The following is a 14344-nucleotide window of genomic DNA, read 5'->3' as shown; positions in this document are numbered from 1 at the left end:
CTGCAGCCAGGTGCATTTGGGTAGTGTGCTTGACTGAAAAGCGCTTCTTCTAAAATGGGAGATACACTAGATTATCAGTAGAAAATTTAAGCTGCTTAAGCATCTTGCATCTTACTTAGTGTGTTTCTCCTTTCATGAAGAAAATTTGCTAAAGGGACAGGTAGTGTTTGACTATATTTGAAATTTGATCTTTTTAATTAAAAAAAAAGAAAAGAAAAAAGAAGTTCAGGAAATAGAGATACTTGAATTGTAGGAATACTTGATGTGTATAGGATTAGGAAAGAGAGCACACAGGTGCTCTAGTAACTGGCACTCCAGAAATGCTTGTACTGGCAGTTTTTAAAAGAAAACTGTTGGAAGTTTCAGTGTTACTGGAAATGTTTGGCATAAGATCATTTGTAATTTTTATGCTTTGCCTCAACATTCATTTTAATAAAAGGTGTATGAATTTCCATTGGTTTCTTGACAAGGTAGCTAGGATTAATCTAGCCAAGTGCTGGAAGAGTAAATTACGTGGATGCAAAGAAATATGAATGTGGCCCTCAGTAAAAAAATTGTTTAATATCTTCTCTGATTGGCTGAAAATCCATTATAGTTGCTCTATGTTTAATTAGGTATAATAAATTAATGAATTATTATTAATCTGAGGTTATTTTTGTGAAACTTCATTGAACAGCATGCAAATTATCAGTTTAATTCAAAATAGATAAAATGAAGAAAAAGGTAAGCAATAATATAATGTGAAATTCAGTATTTCAGATATATATTTTAAGGAACATCTGTATTATGTTAACCCAATACACTTAAAAAATATTACACTATCTCTTCTTTGCTAAAAAATGAAAAAAAAAACCAAACTGAAACCTTTTAAATATACATTCTTTTCTAATGCTTTGGTATTTTTTCTGTGATTGAAATAAATCTTACTGATTTAAACATGGCTTTTTCTATTATTATGACAAAGCTTTTTAGATGGTTTTCTTTAAAAATGCAGGGTTGCCCATTCAAATAAATACAGTGGTTGCATGAATGAATGGCATCAGAATTAGAGCTGATTAGAAATATTTATCCAAATTTGCTTTTAATTTTAAAAGCTATTTTACTTAAAGCTAAAGTACAAAAAAAAAAAAGAAAGAAAAAGCTTGCTGAGGGGGGAATTATTAAAAGACATTCCTTTAGATGCCTCCTGAAATCCAGATTTTCTGGTGGTTTCTCATTTCTGAGAACCTTTCTGAGGCTCTGTATTATTAGAGTGCAAGTACTGTTGTACAGTTGTGGTAGTTGCAGTAATGCATTGTAGAACGTGATGTACCAAGTGAAATATTCTAAATCATGCTATGGGAAATGTAGAAGTAATTAACATGCTCCAATATTAGATTCCCATTATTGTAAAATTAAAGAAAGAATTTATTTCAGACAAAAAAATTTTGAAAGAATTCTGTAGCACTGACCAAAACCACCTAGTTAATATAGACAATAGCCTAGACTGGTGGGATTGAAATCACTACTGACATGGAGCAACGATAATTATATAATCAATTATTGTTGCTGAACTAGTGGATGAGCAGTAGTTATTTGGTGACATGAGATCATTTATCCTAGGATTACCACTAGGGAATGATAAGAGGGCATGATGCCAGTTCTTTTCAGCTGTGGCTATGGGCTTTCTCATTTAAATGAAATGAGACTAGAATGTTGCATTCTGACAGTGGTTTGGGCAATTGAGATAACCAAGATTTCTTTTAGAACCTTCGTCTGCTTGATTTGGATCAAAGCTCTGAAGCCCACAAACTGTGTCTTAGAGATTCTCTCATGCCATAAGTCAGTACTCCATCAATCTTGCTTGCAAGTTATTTGATTTTGGTCATAAACAATTATCACACCTAGTGGGAAAAGAGAGTAAGCAGGAGCCCTATGAGCCCGTGCTTAGTGTAGTTTTCTAAGATCCTGAATTGTGCTCTAATGAACTAGAACATCATCAAAAAAGGCTACCTCCTATTTTATTCCAGTGCCAGTTTAAAATAGGAAGAGGGGAAAACTGAAGAGAGATTCCTTTTACTCTTGCTGATTAAAAGTGAGAACTCTAATCAGTGATTCATTGTATGTTTCAGGATCTGCAAACAGTGATGCTTTCTCCACCCCCATGTTAGATTTGTGGTTTTTAGACTGTGGAGTGGGATTCTCCTAGATTGGCTCTGACAAGTGATACAGGCAGAGGTATCTAACTCAAGGAGTTAGAGACATCATGTTTCAGTTGGGTTTATGTGAGTCCATCAGTAAAAACACAAACCTTTAGGGAATTTATTGTCAATTTGAGATGCTTCTCAATTGAGATATCTTCAGAACATTCTGTTGAGAAATCTACAATACCTCTAAGGGGTGAAAGTCTCTTGATGAACTTATTTAGAATGATATTTGAATCAAATTCTATGACATGAATGAGACCAAATTCTGGTATTTGAAGATGTTAATATCAAGACATATTAGAACATGTAGCAGGCTAACAGCATTGTCTACTCCATGACACTAAATAATCAAAATGAGATGTCCTGTAGTTAGTATACGGCACAAGATTACTATTATTACAAGATTACTCCAGTTTTGTATCTGTCGAAGCAAATGTTTGAAGTCTCCTCTTTGGGAGTGGAGCATCAGGTGTTCTAGACTAATGGTTCTCCCTTATCTGGAAGCATAATTCCTGCTTGTCCCAACATTTCTTTGGGAATTTATGTGGGCTTTTTATTGGACTCTCTTGATATTGGCAAGGTAATTTATGTAAAGCAAAAAGGATTGGTTAAAATATTAAGACACATAGAAGTATGGCATATAAAGCAGCTTAGATTCTTGGAACACATTCAGAAGAGCTATCAGCAGTAGGATTTTGTTGGTTTGGTTTTTTGAGTTGAATCTTTGGTTTGTTGTTGTTTGGTTGTTTTATTGGGGAAGGTTGTTTGGTTTTGTTTTGTGTTTTTTTTTCTTTTTAGTGAGAGTAATAGAGCATATTAAGAGTCTGTGCTTCGATCAACAGGCCTTGACAAATCAATGCTATGTACATTAAATACCTCAATGTGTACCATAATGTAAGAACACTACCTTGCACTATTCATTTCTTCAGAGGAAGAGGTGTTATTTCACTGGTGCATCCGAATTGCCTGGTGGCCTGCAACAACATAAATCAGAATTCATTTTCTGAATTTTTACTCTCACATGAAGACATTTAGTGCTTTTCTTAGCATTAGGCATGACGGACAGACAGATTGAGCTGTCATAGATTTTTTTCCAGCTTTGGACCATATACTTCTTGACATACTCCTGGGAAATTACTATATGTTTTATAATGGAGAAGGGAGACAAAAGGGACTAGATCATATAAAACAGTGTAACACATGATCTGATTATGTGAGCCTTCTGTGCAACTTTCACTGTATAAGAGTTTTGCACAAGAAGAGCTGTGTCCTTAAAGTGAAGGGTATGCAAGTCTTGTAAATGTTTGTAAGATGTTTCCACACCCTGTCATCTCAAGACATTAAGCAATCTTGCATGATCTCCAGAATACTTGGCTCTAGTGCTCCTTTCCCACTCCCTATTCCTTCTGCCCCAGAAAGAAAGGAAGTAAATAATTGTGAAAAACATCTTATTTTAAAAACATTACCTTGTTACTGGACTATGCTGCTGTTTAGTTGAAATAAATACATTTTCCCCTCCCCTTTTTGATGAAACATGCCTGTAAAAAAATCATAAAAATTCAGCTTAGTGCAGCATTATTATTACTATTAATAGAGAAAACACTTATGATCTTTATCTCACTTTAAAGTATTTTTGTCAATATGGCAATGCATGAAATTGCCGCTGTGTGAATTTATTTTGGAGAATTGCTGATTTGAGAAAAATGTTTTTTTCACTTGGTTTGTAGGTAGATTTTTTTAACTATAGAAATTGCTTTAGGACCAAAGCTGGATCTTCACATTCCCAATTCATTTAGGAAACATCAGAGAATGAACATTCAATCAAAGCAATACAGTGCAGTCATGCATTAAAATAAGAAATTTTTATTAGTACAAGTGAGATTGCTTCATTTATGTGAACTTCCAGCCTATCACTGTACAAAGGTAACAATTTTGTAAGGATTTGATAAGGATTTCATAGTGTTCTTGTCTTCCATGATATAAGCAGTTATCAGCTTGGCTTTTCTTTCTCCCTTTTCTTGGTGAATTACCTCATTGCTGCTCAATCAAATCCCTGAACCACTCAGCTGTATCATCTCTAGCAGGTCTAGCAAAGAATACAAAGAAAGAGAAAAGATTCAGTGTCCAGAACCTGTAACTGCACTGACTTCTCAAATAAACCTTTTTTTTTTCCTAAGACTGGTTCTTTTCAATGTTACACACAAACATCTGAACCTTTAGAAAACTTTTTTTTAATTCTTAAAATGCATTATTGTATTTTGGTTGTTTTTATTTTAATAACATCCTTATTTGTGATCAAATATTGTTCTGTAAAGCACACGTGAACTATTGAACAATACATACACATACACACAGAGTTCAGTTACCATATGATTTTAGGGGGTTTTTTGTTATTAATTTTTGATTTTGTTTTTATTTTTTTAACTAAGAGCCATCTAGTTAATGTGGTCAATCAGGAAGATTGCCAGATGGTGTATCAACTTTTTGCTCAAATGTCCCCCTCCAAAGTTATGGATATTGCAAATCAGGCAGATTCTCAAAGCCCATTTGCTTCAATGAGAAGAAAGAATATCTGAACTGTAAATTTGAGGCATTCAGAAGAAACTGAAATAATTCAATGCTGATTCAGAGGTGCAGTAATCCAAATTAAATCAAATGCTGCAGCTATTCTTCAGATTTGGTAGATGAGGTTACACCTCTCTGTCTAGTTGTAATGCTAACAGCTTTTTGCCAATTTGACAAATTCTCTCCAATGCTGAATTAGATAAATTAAAAGTCCTTGAGAAAAATTAACAATTGTATATGAGGTACGGTTTTGATATTTTAAGTCTGCATTTTTGTATGCACATGCTGCTATTGATCTAATAGTATGTGACAATAAATCAATACCATGTACTATTCTGCCTGCTTGTCTGTTAGCTACAACTATAGACAACTCTTGAATCCACATTTCTTGCACAGTTTCACTTAGTTTTGTCTTGAAAAAAATGCTGATAATTGACTAAAAATAAAAAAAAGGCACGGTTATGATATGGAAATTCAAATATAAAAGGAATTATAGGGGACAGCCTATATCATTGCTCTGTTGAAATAGTCTTAAGTCATCAGAAACTCACAAGTTAATCAAGCAGAGAACAGTTGAAAACCTCATTTAAAGAAATCAGATCTGTTTAGGGGAAGGAAAATCTGAGGCATATACTTCAATTTATTTTAAACTGTAATCCATCCAGTGGTTTGCACCCATTAAAAATATGAAATTTTTCACACCTCTTTAAAGCACAATTAAACCATATTTATTTTAATACATAATGCGTTCCAAATATCTACTACCTTTTCTGAAATGGCTCATAGGTAATTGCTTTCATAGCTATTTATCATATAACCTTCCAGGTCCTTTGAATTAGTTTGTATATTAACCATACATGAAATTTAAAGGAAAAGCTGTTGAAACTGTGAAATGATGCCAGGAACTTCATTGCAGTAGTTCATTTATATCAAGGCAACAAATTGCCTAAGGGCGGAAGTGGGAGGACAGTTTTCTCAAGCAGTAAAATAAATCATTACGGAGAAGAAAATGTAGTTCAAGGACTTAAGTCCCAAAAATTTCATTTAAGTTTAGCCTGGGTGTTACTGAATGTTACTTACTAAAATGAGTGTCTCCCAAGAGTGTTGTTTAGTGTGGCATAGTGCTGACGATGTGACCATACTGCCCTGAGTTTGAAGGACAGTGAGAAGAGTAGTGTCTGTGAACTAGAGAGGACAGACAGAAATATTTTAGGTAAAGATTTGAGTGGTTGTATCTCATTCTTTTGTGTATGAAAAGGAGCCTGGCACTCCACTGTGTGTCTATAATGACTACCTGTATATTTTAAATTCTAATCGAACATTGCCTCTTCTGATTTTGAAGTTCTCCGTGACTTTTCTATGTCTGATGTTGGGATTTAAAATCTGCCTTTTTGCATTTTATTCTTCATCTAGATCTATTAACATGATGTTTCTTTTGTAAATGTAAATATATGAAAATACACATTTTTAGTTAGACAATCACATACTGTATGCCATAAGTCACATGCATCAGTCAGAGCATGGTCATTTAATAGCAGCTAGTCAGTGTTTTACTTGTTTACCTTTTAGCTAGAACCTAATCAAGTTATAAACAACTGAAAATGGGCTTTAAGGATACATTAGGCATAGAGAACTTGCCTGGTTTGTATTAGCAAAAAATATACAGATAATACTTTATGGCCTGACTGACATAAAATTCCAGTGTCATCTTGGTAAAAAAATTCTCTGAGAGCCTCAGCTGTCTTCCTGTAACATGGGAATAATTTTATGGTAGTAAAAAATCCAGTGATTATTAGGAGTTGCCCATATTACAGAAATATGGTGGATTTAATTATGCAGATTATGGTCTCTTTAAATGTGATATATGGGCCTATTTCATATTTTCTGGGTTTAGCAGAGCACTTTTATTTTAACAATATCTTTTCATTGATAAGTGAATAGACAATAAAAACAACAGAGGAGGAGCACTCAGAAAAATATTTTTGTCTTCAATACGTCCTTTGTCAAATGGAACTATTGGACAGAATCTCTTGATGACCAGTGTTTTAGAAATGAATCAGAGAAATGAAGATTGAAAAAATATAGAGCACTGTTTCAAGTGAAAATGATAATGAATATTTACAAAGAACCCCATGTAACAGGGTGATAATAATATAAATACTCTCAAATGTCTTTTTCTATTAATATGCAAGTAACTGTATTTTCTTCCTGATTTTTGAGCAGTTCCATTTTTTAGAGATTCTACAGGAGAAGCTCCTTTATTTCTACAAAATTTAATCGTGTGTTCATCCCATTGTTCTGTCTTGTTGCAGAGGATCTTGACGATCTCAGAATGGAAGGAGTAACAAGTGTGATGTCTTCTGGGAGCAAATTCAATCAGACTCGAAGTGCACATACGGCTGAGCCTCAAGCAAAGGTCACATTGAATATCTGCTCAAGATGTGCCAGGTAAAAAGAAAAAAAACCCCCAGATCATGGTAGCTAATACATTCTTTTCCCCAGGTTTTTGCCTGTGTGTTGAGCTTATGGGCTGGGTGATGACCTCTCCTGTGCCGAAGAAAAATAATTACTTAGCTACTGGATACCCTGTGACCTCTGGCATTTGAATTGTGCAACTTATGTTTATTCTTGATATGTCACATCAACAATGAATAAAATAATATAGTTAGTCTTAGGCCTTATTTCACAGCTTGAAACTATTTTCAGCCTTTTTGTTTCTGAATTTCATTAGTTATTTGAGCTTCTGTGGTTTTTCAGGGTATGAATCAGGGAATTTAAAAGTTCAAATCCAATTTGAAAAGCACCTGTATAAATGGAGATTTAGTTGCACAGGTGCAGTCCAGGATTTCAAATAGTTGCTTTTTAGCACTTTATAATCTCATCCTGTTTCACCTCGGAAAAATAATTTAATTAAGTCGAACCCCTTTGGGGTTTGACAGCTGGAAATAATTCTTGTATTTACAGTATGAAGGCCAAATAAACAGGTTGGTATTCCTGTAGCCTCCTCAACTTGAGAATGCAACACTAACAGAAACCCCTTACATTTCCTGGATGAATTCTTCTGTGTAGACAAAAGCTCATTTGGAGAAAGGATTTAAGCCTGTTTAAATGACAAAACTAGCCTTCTCACCCTTCTGTTAATGGTTCAGATTAGCAAGAACAATACAGAGGCATGCCAATTTTATCTGCCTGCCTTTGCCAATGGCTGCTCTATTGTGTAGTTTGAGAGGGGATTAGCTGCTTGTAAATAAAAAGCAACCTGGGGTGAAATTAAGTCAAAAGTTTGGCCATATGCCACCCTACGTTTCTACTTTTTTTCTCCATTTTGCTCGTAAATTACTAGTTTTATAAAGCACTTATGTAGGCAGAAGGGCTTCAAAACATTTTCTGAGGCTCTGCAAGCGTAGCTACAGGCTTACTGAGTCACCCATGCAATAGAATCTCTGTAGCAGGGTTGTGGAGCCTCAGGGAACTTCAGCTCACAGTACTGTCAGAGGAACAGTGACTGGATGGCCTTGTCATTCTAGAGAATTTTGCTGTCAGCAGTGTGGCCTTATGCTTTAAGAAAAGAGCAAGCATGCTAGTTACAGGATTCTTCCAAATTCACCACAAACAAATTGCTTATGTTGTAAAATATTTCCAGACAAATAACTATATGAAAGTGTGGCACATTTTTTTTTACCTGGCATCCATTGTCCAGGGATTAGCAAGTAGAAAGGTAAGGAATATAGAAATATGAAGTGTTCTACATGGTCGTTCTGAATTTACATAACATCTTATATGGATTACTATGAAAGTTAATTAAATTTTTAATTCCCTAAAGTAGCCGCTAACAGCAGGTGTCAAGATACTGTATATTCTCTCAATCCTGCACACTGGGGAGCAAATGGCTGTGATCTTGAGCCAAACCTACCAACCTTGGCTATTGCTATTGTCTTCTGACTGCTGGTACTATATGACTGTAGTCTGAAATATGAGCTGTGAGAGAAAGATCTCATAAAATCCCTTTTGTCACTTCACTTAGACAATGCAAACCCATGCTTTATTTTGCCTATACACCTTCATTTTATTCCCTACTCTATTTAATGAAGTCAGTGAGGAATATGATGATACCTACCTGAGTGTCATACTTTTCATTCTTGTTGCAGTTTAGCATTTTCTTTAAACTTTGGACAAATTAAAAAAATATACTATCTCATCGGGAGCAAGGAAAGTCAAAAGAGACAAGTGGGTGTTGCTGTTGTATTCAATGGTGAGGAAAGTAGCATTTTCTCTTTTCGGTGGTAACGTTAATCTGGTTTTTTGTAGCGTTCCTTCCTTCTTGCTGCGTCTGGGCACCCCTCTCCTTCTCTTACTTCAAGGCAGAGTATAGTTAGCTCTCTGTTCAGTAACTTCACAGGGTTTTTGTCCAATATTCTCGCAGTAGCTGAAGTTGTGGGTACAGACAGTTGCATGAAGCAAATGGCTTCAAGGACATGAACACAGTGGTTTTATTCCTGTTTGGTTTCAAGAACAATTAGATTTGGTTTCAAGAGCAATTCAATTTTCTGTTACTCAGTAATATAACTATTCAATATACTATGCTGTAAAATTACAGTCTGAGTATTTGGATCATCTTTCTGAAAGTTTCTTAGCATTAACATTTATTTCTATTGTTGTGACAAAGCCGAGTATTTAATGAAAGGTCAAAATACAGAACCTATTAGTGTATTTGTTTTAGAAATTATCTTTTTGTGTTTTCATATTCTGTTTTTGAAGTATTCTAGTGTTCTGTAGAGTGTATATACAAACAGTGAGATTTGGTTGTAGGCATGTTTGAATATAATTGAAAAAGAAGTCAATATAAATTGATATGCATTTTTTTACAATTGAAGAGCTATGTTTTCTCTTAATTTTACATGTTTTTCAGTTGTAAAAAGTGATTTCAAATGAATGGAACTATTAATGGCAGTGGGTGTTATGTAGATAGTAGGACTTGTCAAATCAGATTACCAAATTAGGTTTGCTGAAGGTATTTTGGCTGTCTTTAAGAGAAATATGACTTTTTACCTGTAATTTAATTGGAAAAGTTCCAAATGTTGGGAAATGTGCTTCTTGGATCAGAAAAAAAGTTTCATTTTGCATTTGTATTTGCATAAACTATTTCTTTCACCTTGCTATATTTTTTAAACGCTTTGCTCTAGTTATTCTCCAGTCAATTTACCCTCTATGACACCTGCAGTTTTCTCACTGGATACACTGGACATTTTCTAAGAGAGATTTATTTAAGCAATTGAAGGAGTTCTTCAGTACTAGCTTTAACTAATTTGGCTTAATATTTTGTATCTTTTTTTGAAAGGAAAGATAGTCTTATCAAAATTCCACTCTACCTCTTCATTAAAGTAGTGTGTAAGTTTTAGACCTTCCTGCTACTAGGATTGTATTTTCTTGACCTCGATTATTAGATCTTTCTTGTTATTTGGAAATTAGAGTAAACAGTGAGAGGAGTGCTGGTTTCATTCTGAAACCTCCTGCAGTATGGTTGTGTAGCTGTATGTCTCATCTTTTCTGTGGCTTTTATAGCTTCCTACAGGGAGAGCACAGTGACTTGTGAGAAGAATGGAATGAACCAACTGTTTGCACCATGCTGAGATATTTGTGATCAGACTTCATTTAGCTCCAGTTCAGCTTCTTCCCTTTGTACAACTGAAATATATGAGAAAATCAGGACCCAGATTCTCAAATGTAATAATAGGAGGACAATACTAGCAGCTTCTGGTTCCCTATTTCTCTGTCAATACAGCCTGATTCCTTTGCTAGTAACTGGCATTTAGTTGAAGCTAAGTACTAAATGTTCTGTGTAGCTGTTTTTTTTCTGACTGTTACTCTGCACAGTAATAATTCTTCCCTTGGAAGTCCCCTATTCTATTTTTGATGCACTGTTTACCATTGTGTTAGAGGCACATTAAAAAAAAAAAAGACTGCCAAATGGGAATGCCTATAATTAGAGATAAGAATCTACTTTGTTACAAGGCAAATTAAATCCCATTTATGTTGTGGGGGAAACCTGCAATGATATGAGGAGCTGTATTTGGGAAAACATTCTTCCTTGCCTTAAGTCTCTTAGACAAAACTACAAACTCATTGACAAATTACAAGAAATGAGACTGAGAATAGACATAAATTGAACTAGAATAAACCCCTCAAACTAGTAATTCTTTGTTAAACTGATATTTAACCTTCAATGCTGATAATTTCACCAATCATCTTCAAATAATAAATATATAGATAGTTAGCACACACCAGGTCAGTAATTTTTTTAAAAGGTAAAATTCACCCACACTTCTAGTAGTTAAAGATGGGGGATTCTATCAAACTATCACACGAAGTTGTGTTTTACATCTTATGACATACAAAAATAAAAAACCCAAAAAATTAAAACAACTAAACAAAAAAATCCCAACCCCACAACCTCCCCCCCCTCTTCAAACAAAACAAACAAAATCACCTAAACAACAAATAGAGACAAGGTGAAATAAAAGGAGGGGTTAATTCTGCTGGAATAGAAATTGGTTTGTAGTTTGGCATATAGCTACAGAAAACAGTAAGCTCTCTGTTTCCTGCATAGATGTTTCACACAGGATGAGCGAAATGCAGATGGATAACAGCTTTAAGAGGTTTTTCAAATGGGAAAGTAGCTACAGAACAATGTTATTCCCATAGCTTCTCTCTTGGACTACAGGGTAAGTTAGCCAGCATATTAAGTCATCTAAATAAAGGGGTGACATCATTCACAAGGTGGAACAAAGCAAGGTTTATAGATACAGAAAAAAGGCTACCAAAACTACCCCCCTGCATTTGGAAAGTTTGCATTTTTCTGTTTTGTCTGGAAAATTATCAAAGACACTTTTAGTATAACTGATCTGGATTTAGATTATTTGAGCAAATGTATTATAATATTAATTCCTTCATCAAAGGGCACAACTGGTCTGACTGAATTACGGACTAGACTGACTCATTATGATATGCTTTTGTGAATCCTTTCTCACAGGCAAAACAAATTAATTTCAGGTTTGGCAAATAAATCAAAAGACACAGTAACAGATTACCAAAACTCATATGGGTTAAATAGAGATTTAAACAATAATTTGTAAAAGCCAACCAACACTTTCATACTTTCTCATATGTATTTTGACTTGCACTTGAGTGACTTGCAGGAATTTAATTGACCATAAGGTAAAAGATAATATTAATGTCTCATTGAATAAGATATAGAGGTTTTTCTTTTTTTCTTTTTTTTTTTAAGGACCACCCATTAGCCTTGTATGCCCACTGCCATGCTCAAAAGTTAAATCTTGTTCTTGTGGAGTCTTGCCAATGCATTCCTGAAAGTAAGAAGGTTTTTGTTTTTAATAGCGCAGGGGCTGCATTCATTCTTTTTAACATCAATGGAATACAAAAAAAGGGGTTGCATGTGATTAAAAAAGAAATGGGATTATAGAAAACATACTGTGCCACAAGCTTGAAGGCTTCTGAACAAGAATGTTGGGAAGGAACACTAGTTGCATACAAATGTAGGTTTGAGATGCAATGTTTTAGTTAATATTTTAAAATTAGCTAGAGCTAAAGCACAATGTGGTAAGGAATTACAGGAACAAAATATATAAGTATAAACAAACAGAATGCATCTGTACATTAAAAAAGTAAATGTGGTTTTTCTTACTGTCACCTTTGGGATGTGAAGTACAATTCAAGTGTAGTAAACTTGTATGCTTGAGCTGTTGCTGTCGAATAAATGAAATGCTCTGTGCATGCTAACATTACAGATGTTTTTGGAAAAGTTTGTTTCAAAAATTACTCAAAATTCTCATGACAGTTTGCCTTGCCTATGAAATCTTCATTGTTAACCTGCTCAGCATCTGTGGCTCTGACTCCTTTAAGATATCTTGTCCTCCAAATGGTCTTCAAGTTAACTTGTTGATTTAACAAGGCCACTTAACTTTTCTTTAACTATCTCAAATTTTGTAATATTTTAGTAAGTTTGAGTTTTTATGGTGTCTCCACTATATGCATGCTTACTTGGGCCATAGCACCACATAGTTTATATGATTATGTGAAATATAACTTTGAGCAGATCTTCATGACATAGAGCCATGGCAACCATGAGTGTATAGGGGAGGAGACAAAAGAAATGAAGGAACCAACTGTAATTTACCATAAATTTCAGAGTAGAAATGGTGGAAAGAATGGAATTGTCTGAACTGGTCATCATATATCTCTAGAAAAGAAAAGGAATTAGTTGATAGGTGGGGGAAATCTCCAGCAATTCTCTAGATTCAACCATTTTATAATGTTAGAGTTTGTATGGAGGCGCTTAATCTGAATATCACAAAGCTCTAACAATCCCAATGATACTTGAGATCATAAAGAAGCATTTGGTGGAAAATTTGATAATGAGCTATGCAGAAAATAGAGTCTGAAGCATGAAAAGTGAATCCAGTTTAACTATCAAAAGCAGAAAAATTGATGACTCTTAATAGAGAAAAAACTTCTGTGAACGAGCTGCTTTCACTGTACGTACTGTCCACAGATAACACTCCTGAAACTTAAGACCACAAAGAGAAAAATTAATTAAATTAATTACTTCTATAGGGAAGATCATAAATATTGATTAAAGACTACATTTAAAAGGCAGAACTCCTCTTCATGAACTCCTGGAAGATTTTCTCAAGTAAAGGAAGGAAGCTTATTGAGCTTCCTCAATTTCCACTGTGCACTAGATCCCTCCCTTACTGTTTAGTCTGCTCTCATTGTCATTGTGTTCCTTGAACAGAGACCATTGAGATGGCTGACTTGTGTTCTGAAATTAAATGAGATCTCCTATTTTGACCAGGTATGTAACTCCAGCCAAAATAACTCCAGAACTGGGGATGGCAACTTGTCAGGGAATGGGTGCTGCACTATGCAGAATAGGGATAGAGTTTGACCAAGTAGGATGAAAAAGAGGGGCAACCTCTGGCATCCCCTATAGATGCTATAGATCCTGGAAGAAGGGAGGATGTAGAGCTTGGTCCTGGTGCAGTTTTTGGCAGGTGATCTATGTTTATGATGTTCCAAATTAGACCAAGCCACCACAGTAGATAGTTCTGCTCTGTTTTCAGCAGACTGCTGCTGTTCAAGTCTGAGTGTGAAGTCTTCTTTCCCAGACTGAGCCATTTTGGAGTGAGTCACCTTAAAGGGAGTAGTACCTTTCAAATGCATGGGGAACTAAACAACATTGAAACTCCACTTGTCCTGACCATATATAACACTGTGTGCTGTCTGGGTAGGATGATAAAAGGCTATATCTGCATTGAAAACCAGCAGGAAAATTTCTGCTTGTGCAAGTAATCCTTAGCTGCTACATGAATTGTAAAAACTGCTCAGTGACAACATCTGCAGATGCTAATTTAAAGGCTTTTCAGATATGTTTGCATATACTATAATCATCCCTTTAACTGCAGTGTTAAGAGGTGGTGGAACTAGGTTCACTGTGAATATAAAGTAACTTCCTATTTTTATTTATAGACACTGATCCCCTTCCTAATTTAACATTTTGTGGGGAGTAACCTTCA

At 34.8% G+C, this 14344-nt stretch overlaps 1 protein-coding gene across 5 annotated transcripts in view; it reads left to right on the top strand.

The window, feature by feature from the left end:
- C4H8orf34 (chromosome 4 C8orf34 homolog) overlaps window positions 1-14344 on the top strand; it is a 157345-nt gene that overhangs the window by 104457 nt on the left and 38544 nt on the right. For all 5 annotated transcript variants that reach the window (XR_011697730.1, XM_071554389.1, XM_071554391.1 and 2 more), the window contains exon 8: window positions 7064-7199. Coding sequence is in view for 4 of the 5 variants with exons in the window: in XM_071554389.1 (XP_071410490.1) it covers window positions 7064-7199 (136 nt within the window). In the remaining variant the exon portion in view is untranslated. The remainder of the gene's footprint in view (window positions 1-7063; window positions 7200-14344) is intronic.

This window comes from Pithys albifrons, chromosome 4 (assembly GCF_047495875.1).
Source record: "Pithys albifrons albifrons isolate INPA30051 chromosome 4, PitAlb_v1, whole genome shotgun sequence".
NCBI classification, from domain to species: domain Eukaryota; kingdom Metazoa; phylum Chordata; class Aves; order Passeriformes; family Thamnophilidae; genus Pithys; species Pithys albifrons.
This window is presented reverse-complemented; position numbering and strand designations above follow the sequence as displayed.